Raw genomic sequence first — 9,298 nt, 5'->3', positions numbered from 1 at the left:
ACCATTACCTCTGGACTTAAAAATGCATGATTACATTGCGGCTATGAAGGAGTGATTTTGCTAGCAGTAATTTTGATTTTGATCTATCTGTCTTAACTTTTGCTTTTGCATACCTTTTGTGCCTCGCTATTTAGTTATGATTTTTGATTTTATCATATATTGCCATTTATCAGTGATTTGGTTATCATTTATTTGGCTGGGTTCATATATTTTAGCCCTTGCCTTTGTGATTATTCTACATTGATTATTGATATCTTTGATTTATTGCTGATTTAGATGGTATTGCTGATGTTTATGCATTTGTATCACCTTGGGTCTTGACGATCCTTTCCTACTTAGTTAGGTTGAAGGTGAAATAGACTCCATTGAAGTTATTTCTCCTTCAAGGGGGGGGACTGTAGGGGTGTTTCTGTATTTGCACCTGAAGGTTAGGCCTCTCTGAAAGCCTGAACCATTGTCTACAAGAAATCATGGTCTGCAAGAAATCTTTCTGCTGCAAGAAATTTTCCAGCATGAACTTTACAAGATGAAAGAAGATACATCTTTGCTGTTTCTGCCTGATGCATTATGGGTATGTACCAGAATGTTATACTATTCAAGGACATCCATCTGTGCCTTCATAATGGGACTGTGTGATTCTTGGGGAAGTTATCCTGTTCTTATCTGTCTAACGGCCCTGGGTCTATCAGCCTATATGATACTTTACACAGAAAGGCTATTCATCTAAGTTCTGTTTCTGGATTGGTCCGAGGAAGTCATCTGATGAGATCCAAGTGAGAAGGTGCTAATTATTAATTAATCTGTGTTGAGATGCGAGGAAGCTCACATCTTCCCACAGGTGTTCTGCACGTAACCTTTTCTTTTAATAATTAGACCTGTAAAGTTACCTCGTGTGACTCTCTGCCTAAGAGAGGGTGATTCGGACTCTAAAACAGCTCTGAATTCAGCACTAAAAGGAACTTGTCTGCTGATGAATTATAGCCTTACCTAGGACTGACGAACACGTGTACCTTTAACAAGGATTTCCTGCATCGCCTCAAGCTAACAAGAAAAGTTTCCATTTCACCTAATTTGTGCCGGAGGCCTGATTAAGGGTGAGCATACGGAATTTACTGTCTTATCATCTGGGTTAGATAAGGATCCAATTGTGATAGAGGACAAGGTTTGTAAAGTTACCTTGGTGATACTGTAATCATTTGCTAATCAGGGATTATTATTATTATAAGGAATTGTTTAGTGTGTGTGTAATAAGTAGTTTTACTTAGCAATCTAACAATTGTATTGTGATAATTATGTACTAAGTTTCATTTATGTAATCAGATATTTTGTGAACAATATTTAGATATTGCAGCTGGCTTGTGAATTATATTTTTCTATTTTCATAATAAAGATATTTCTCATTAGCCTGGGTTTTGTGTCGTACAAAACAGACCAAGAAATTTGGACCTGGCAGCGTTTATGGTTTTCCCTAGACAAAACTAACAGACACGTGATTTGTTCATGCAACTGCTTAGTGTACCATAAATCTTGCTACAGAATGGACTTCCAGATTCTCTAAGACTGGTAGATCAATTATTTCAATTTCAAAAAAGTTTAAAAACCTGGTTGTTAATTTGAGTTTAGTTGTTGTATAGTAATTTTAAGCAATTCAACACACTTTTTTCTATCTTTTCCATCCATCTAATCTAACCAATTTCTGTTTTTATCCCACAGTTTTTAATTGTTATGTTTAATTTTTTAACAAACTGTAAACCGAGTTGAGCTCCTTAGAGCAGTGTTTTTCAACCGCTGTTCCGCGGCACACTAGTGTGCCGCGAGATGTTGCCTGGTGTGCCGTACGGTCAGGGCCGCCATCAGGGCAGTACCACCAGTCTAGGGAGAGGGGCGGTCCGCCCCACGTGGACAGGAGAGAGCTGGACGGGGGACCCGCGGAGTTCAATACATCTCGAGCCGCGAGGCTCGTCTTCTGTTCCTGCCTGCCCTGCAGCTAACATATAGCCGATCGCAAGCGTTCCCCGATGTCAGCGCTGACGTCGGAAGGAGGGCTTAAGCAAAGCCTGCCCTCCGACGTCAGCGCTGACGTCGGAGAATACTTCCGTTCGGCTATTTGTGCGTGGCAGGGCAGGCAGGAAGCAGAAGACAAGCCTCGCGGCTTGAGCTTCGTTTTGCTGAGAAAGTTGCAAAGATGGGCTGGTAGGCAAACACGGAACACAAAAGGGGGGAGGGAGTGCGTTTTGGACACAAGGCATGAACTTGGGAGAGAGGAAGGGAGGGAAAGAGATGCTGAGGTGGGGGAGGGAATGGGTTTTTGGACACAGAAGAAATGGACTTGGGAGAGAGGAAGGGAGGGAAAGAGATGCTGAGGTGGGGGAGGGAATGAGTGTTTGGACACAGAAGGCATGCACTTTGGAGAGAGGAAGGGAGGGAAAGAGATGGTTGTGTACATGGGGAATAGAAGAAAGGAGAATTTTTGGTCATAGGGAGAGAGTGAGGTACAGATAGTGGCATACCAGGGTGGGGGGGGGGCGGTCTGCCCCACCCCGGGTTTATGTCCCAAGGGGGTGCACAGCTGGCCACCCTCCAGTGTTGTCCCTAGGCCGGCAAACTGCGGCTCTTTAGCCACGGTGTTGTTGGCGGTGGCAGCATTATAAAATACTTTCTTTGTGTTTATTTGATTCCTATTCAAGAGAATTACTTTATATATAGTCAATATAGGCACAGAGTTAAATTTTTTAACATTTTCTAATGGTGGTGTGCCTCGTGATTTTTTTCATGAAACAAGTGTGCCTTTGCCCAAAAAAGGTTGAAAAACACTGCCTTAGAGAGTAGATTCGATATATAAAATGAAGATTAGGTTAGATTAGGGGTCTTTTTATTAAGGTATGCTAACCGATTTAGTGGATGCTAAATGCGCACCTTAATAAAAGGACCCCTAAGTGACTAAGGCTTAGTCTTAGCAGAAATATAGGGTTATAATATCTCCAACCCCACACCGGCTCTGTGGGATAAACAAAATAAAAATTGTAATCACAAAAGAGAAAATAAAATTATTTTTTCTACCTTTTGTTGGTCCCAGGCTCTGGTTGTCTTCTGATAACTTGCTTGCCAGGGTCTCTTGCCCATTTGTCGTTTTCTTCTTTCTCTGTGCTAACCATCCATCTTCCATCTCTGTCCTCCCCTTCCATTTCCCTTCCCTCCCCCGGAGTTCTGGCATCTTTCCTTTTTTTCATCTCCATCCCCCCGCAGCTGCAGCGATGGACCCCACCATCCCCAAATCCACCATCTCTCTTTTTCTCAACTACCCTTCATCCAGCATCTCTCCCTCCTTCCCCACCACCCCTGGGTCCACCAGCTCTCTGTTTCTCTTCCCAACTACCCTCCTATCCATTATCTCTATACCCCCTCCACACCATCCATTGTGTCCAACTTCTCTCTCTGTTCCCTCCCTCCATCCCATTGAATTCACGTCGGAGCCCCATTCAGTATATCGATAAAAGAATCAGATAAGTTTATCTTAAATTATACTATTTATTTAAAGTATTGGGAAAATAATTAAATATGTATAGAGGTCGATGAGGAGGCTGGAATGCTCAAGTTTTACATGAATTATGGGACTTGAGTGCAGCCGCTGAGGCCATTAACGAAATTAAATGAAATTAAATTATATGGAATGAAGATTGGAAGATTAGAGGTTATAAAAGAGATAAAGACTGCTGAAATTTAATATGACATTTCTGTGAACAATGAAATAATATCATAAATAACTGAAGATAACAGAGTGTGGTATTAATTGAAATTGAGTTTATACTGTCCTCACTCAATGAAATAAATAACATTCAAGCCAATTTAGATAGTGATTTCGATATATATTAGAGAATGACATGGTGGAGCGGTGAATGGCCTTGTCTCTGCAGTTAAGGGAGTTAGCACGTAGGGTCCTGCAGCCCCCTTTCTCCCACCGTCCGTCCAGACATCTCCCTTCCCCTTACCTTCCCTTCGTGGCAATTTCTACAAGGCTATGCATTCTATTGCAGCCAGAGCCTTGAAGTTGTGTTGCGTGTGTCTACTGGAAAGCTCTCCTCTAACACAACTTCCTGTTTCTGGTTGCGTCAGAGGAGAGCTTTCCAGCAGCCACACGCGATGCGACTTCAAGGCTCCGGCTATAATAGAATGCCTAGCCTTGTAGAAATTGCCATGAAGGGAAGATAAGGGGAAGGGAGGGAGATGCTCGGACGGATGGCAGGAGGGAGCTGCTGGACTGCGCGAAGGGTGCTGGGGGTAGAGAGGAGAAGACACTGAAGCAGCCTGAAGGGAACTGGGGAAGAGAGAGTGGGGGGGAAGACACTGGGAAAGAGGCTAGATTAAGAATGTTTGTCTTGCTATCACTAGATATCATTCTCCCCTTTTGACTCGTCCCTATCGATCTCCTCTGCCTTTTCTCCCTACCTCCCCACCCATCTCACCAGCTCCCTTCCCCAATCCCTTCCACTATGGTTAACTCCTACTTAAAGAACAATCTTCTCTCTAGGTTTGCGGGGACCGAGCTCGTGGAGACGGGACAGTGATAGGGATTGAATTCGCGGGGACGGTGATGGGGTCCAAGCTCACGGGGACGGGATGGGACGGGAGCTCGCTCACAGGGATGAGGACAAATTTTTTCCCCGTGTCATTCTCTACTATATATGTTAATTGTGAGCCGCTTTGGCTAAAAGTGGATTATAAATATTTTAAATAAATAAATAAATGAAGATCTAAACCCACAAGAGACATAAATCTGACCATTTTAAGGATCCCTCTCAGGGCCATTTCCTCTGCCCTTGCTTGGACCCTGTTTTTTTGCACCACTTATCTTGAAAATATTGAATTCCTTTATCTAATAAGGGATTCCCTCTTAATAGCTTCTAATGGTAACATCTTAACCACAGTATCTGGTTTTCTATGTGGTCAAACCAAACGTACACACTAAAAGTTCCCTGATCCCTGGGCAAAAGCAGGGGAAGGCTTTAATGCACTGCTCTCTTTTATAAAAAAGAGAGAGGCTGCAGAGTGCTCCCCTTTATAAGAAGGAAGACTGGAAAATTAGAATGCAAGTTAGACGAGTTAGGCTGAGAAATGCCCAATTCAGCCCACATTTATGCCTGCAACTGAAACAAGAGTACTGCCTTTATTTTCTAGGCAAAAGTTTAGCATAGAAATATTGTATTATAAAAAGATAAAAACTTCTGGGGGAAGCACGGAGCTGTAAGCAGAAGCACTTGCAGCTCCACAACACCCGAAACAGATCTGTACATTTTCAGTGATTTATTCCTTGTTCCCTGACTATACGTGTATACTTGGTGCGCATATATACTATGGACTACCGAACAGATCTGCGGGGGTTCATGGCCACCAAAATCATGAGAAAGGAGCGGGGAAAGCTCGGGTCGGTGCAATACAAGATGACGGACCATGCAGGCTCGCCTACTCCGATGACTCCCGGCTCCGTATAGATGACTGAAGTGACTGCGGAGGTCCAAGCTGCCATGGAGGCTACCACTGGAGATAAACTGAAACATATACTGGATAAGCTGGATAACTTAGACCAGCCCTTTGCCTCCTTAACATCTGATGTGCGCAAAGCTCAACAACACGGTTCAAATCAGTAAAGCAGAGGATGCGATACAGCGGATTACTCAGAAGCAAATGACCCACTCCAACACCCTTGCTGATATAAAGGCAAAGATCGAAGACTTGGAGAATAGGTCCCGCCGCAATAATCTGCATTTTGTGGGACTGTTAGAGGCCGTGGATGATAAGTCTCTTGGTGACTTTTTGAAACACTGGCTAACTGAATCTTTGCAGTTATCTACAGCGACAGGGCCTCTTTGTATTGAACGTGTGCACAGACTAGGCCAAAGGATTGAGCCTCAGGAAAAGCCGTATGTGGTGATCTGACACCTTCTCAATTATCACTGAGACAGGGTGGTAAACTACTGCATGAGAACAAGCAGATTATCTGCTTTCAAGACTATTCTGCGGGGATGTCTCAGGCTTGGCAGCATTTTTTCTCCGTGTTCCCACTTAGTGCAAAGGCAGATCTCCTTCACCCTGGTTTATCCAGTGAGACTCATGATGATTCACAAGGGGAGACCGCATCATTTTGATTCCCTTGATCAGGTTCAAAAATTTGTGGATGACCTTATACCAGAGGGAGCAGGGTGACTGATCGTCTTGATGCTACATGAACCTGCTTGGTGATTTGCGGACCTTCTGGGGCTGGCTTCCTGCTGAAATGGAGCACGGAGGACTGCGCTGAAGGGACTTTGCCCGTTCTTCTCTTTTTTTTCCCTCGTATCCTTCACTTTTCTTTCCTTCTGTGTGCTTGGTTCGGGCTGTGCCAGCTCCTGCTGTGAATCGTTTCTAGTTTCCTCGGTGGGAATCTGTGGGTTTAGATTAGGTGACTCAGGGTGTCATGGTTGGGAGGGCAAAGTGTGTGTTGACATGGTTGGGCATCCGAGTTATTCTTTTGGTTCTATTTCCTTCCTTGAGGTACTGGTGAGCTGGGAGTACGAGATAAGTGCTTAATCTGTTGGGGTTGCCGTTGAAGGTGTATTAATTTTGTGGAAGTGGCGCCATTTATGGTGCATGGTTTTTCATGAGGGATGCCGTTTCCCCAAGCTGTCAGAGGTCAGAAGCTTTGGGAAATTAGGAAGGTGACCTCCCCTGATCCCTCTAGTAGAGGCTACCCAAAATGAGCATCTTTATATAACCTATACATTCCTGGCAGCAGATGTGAATCCTGATGTTGAACTCAGGGGCTGTAATTGTGCATTTATTTCAAGCTTCCAAATTACTTATATCCTGCCTATCACGGAGATTGTCTAAGTGGGTTTTACATCCAGCATTTGTACAATCTAACTAATCTGCTTGGGGGAATAGAAGAATAAGTGACTTGCCCAGGTCGCCAGAAGCAGTGCTGGGGGAGACTCCTGCCCACTTCCTGCAGCCATTCTCCCACCCAGCTCCACAGCAACATTTGTATATGGCTCCTCCCCCTCCTCGAAGTAATAGGAGCCGAGATGCCTTCTTGCCTGCCCGCCCTCCGCCAATCAGGGCTAGAGGGCGTTCCCCTTGCACAACTCTCCCCGCCCCAGTGACCATTCTGACCAATCAGCACTGAAAAGAATCCACGAGCTTGCGCCTCCATTTTGTGACGTCATCATCCTGTGCCTAACCCGAGACCTCGTGTTTTGCTCTTTCTTCTTTGTTCCTTTCGTTTGCGGAGATCGCCAGCTCCAAGTCTCCGTTTCTGCCCTTCTCTCCCTCCCTCCTTCCCCGCGGCCAGAAAGGAAAATGCCTGCAGGAGCTTCTGGGCAGGTAAGAGACCATCTTGTTGCCCTTTGGCCCAGGTGCTCTGGGACTCTGGATTTGATCCCTCTGCTGAGCCCCATTGCCTCTGACTTCTAGATTCTCTACATCCAGCACCAACACTTGTGATCTCTGCCATTGTTTGTGTTTCAGATGCGGCTGAGCTTTGAGGATATCTCTGTCTCTTTCTCTCAAGAGGAGTGGGCTTATTTAGATGAAGAGCAGAAGGAGCTTTACAGGGAGGTGATGAAGGAGAATTATCAGACCCTGATCTCATTGGGTAAGGGATACTTTGACATGATTTTTAGCAGTGTCCAGACAAAGCAAATGAGGAAAATCTCATAAAACCCAAATATATAAATGCTCAAAAATAATGTTATGTAGAAACACCGTCATACTCGGTTGATCACATCATTGATAAAATAGACAGCAATGGACAATCTCCAGCTATAAATTGGCATCTTCAATTACAAATAAAAAATATTCTATTAATTTTGTTGAAATTGTTATTACACCTATTAAAAGGAAAATGTCTTCTCATGGTGGTGCTTAAACTATGTAAATAATGAAGATCCTTTCAAATTGAACTTTATTTTTATTCACGGATAATCAAAATACAGCTTAGATGGAAGGGAGTGCCCTGGGGTGGGACTTTATACTATGTTATGCTAATGGTGTCCACTCTGCTCCTTGTGGACTGTGGGCAGATCACTTGCTCCCCCATTGCCCCAGAGAGACTGTGAGCCCACCGGGGCAGACAGGGAATTATGCTTGAGTACCTGAATAAATTAATGTAAATGGACACCGTCTAGCCCGCCTACTACACAGGGCTTTAAACTAGGTAAGTTGGGGGAGGGTACGGGCTACCAATACTCTTTTGAGACTGAACTAAGTAAACACTACATTTCTGGGACACATTACAATTCTGGGTCTAGAGGGAGTACACACTGTAATTCTGGGACCAGCAAGAGTACACACGTTGCAAAATGCACTAAAGGAGCTCAAGTAGTCCAAACGGGAATACCCCCACAGGGTACACACATTACCAAGTCTGGGATAGGAGCACACTGTGGTCATGGGGAGTCCGGGATAGGTACACGCTGTAGCTCTGGGTCTAGGAAGTGTAAGAGACACACAAAAAATACTAATGGTGTCCTAGTTGATAAAGAGGGATTGTCCCCACTGAGATACAACAAACACACAACATGGAGGGCTATGTACGTCAACGCCCACAATCTGGGAAACAAGATCCTAGACTTGGAAACAGAAATGAGGAATGCCGACCTGGATGTGGTGGCGATATCTGAGACCTGGCTCACAGACTCCCACGGGTGGGACATGGTCATACCAGGTTACAACTTGCTTCGTCGGGACAGGGAGGGCAAAATGGGAGGTGGGGTAGCATTATATACTAAAGATGACATTAAGGTCACCAGAATCACAGATGTACAGTACAATGGGGAATCCCTTTGGGTAAATTTGGCCAGAGGGAAGGACAAATGCCTGTATCTTGGCGTAGTATACAGACCCCCAAGACATCAAGAAGACCTAGATATGGAATTAATCGGAGATATAGAGAATATCACTTTGCGGGGGGACACAGTATTGGTAGGTGACTTCAACATGCCCGATGTGGATTGGGTCACGCTTTCCTCTGCTTCCGGCAGCAGCAGGAAGCTATTAAATTATTTGAATGGAGCAGGACTCAGGCAACTGGTATTTGAGCCAACAAGGGATCAGGCAATTTTGGACCTGGTACTTACCAATGGAGAAAGTATCACAGAGGTCTCGGTGGGTGAAACTTTGGCCTCCAGTGACCACAATATGATATGGTTCAATCTCAGGAAAGGTTTCACGAAACCTACCTCACTGACCAAGGTTCTCAAGTTCAAGGACACAAACTTCCAAGACATGGGAGACTTTGTTCACCAAGCGCTACTAACCCAAGCAG

At 44.6% G+C, this 9,298-nt stretch overlaps 1 protein-coding gene across 1 annotated transcript in view; it reads left to right on the top strand.

The window, feature by feature from the left end:
* The first annotated feature begins 7,206 nt into the window (after positions 1-7,206).
* The window catches only part of LOC117354634 (zinc finger protein 850-like), a 45,800-nt gene continuing 43,708 nt past the window's right edge, over positions 7,207-9,298 (top strand). The window contains exons 1-2 of the mRNA XM_033932455.1: positions 7,207-7,356; positions 7,501-7,627. Of these exons, the coding sequence (XP_033788346.1) occupies positions 7,333-7,356; positions 7,501-7,627 (151 nt within the window). The 5' untranslated portion in view covers positions 7,207-7,332. The remainder of the gene's footprint in view (positions 7,357-7,500; positions 7,628-9,298) is intronic.

This window comes from Geotrypetes seraphini, chromosome 2, assembly GCF_902459505.1.
Source record: "Geotrypetes seraphini chromosome 2, aGeoSer1.1, whole genome shotgun sequence".
Classification (NCBI taxonomy): domain Eukaryota; kingdom Metazoa; phylum Chordata; class Amphibia; order Gymnophiona; family Dermophiidae; genus Geotrypetes; species Geotrypetes seraphini.
This window is presented reverse-complemented; position numbering and strand designations above follow the sequence as displayed.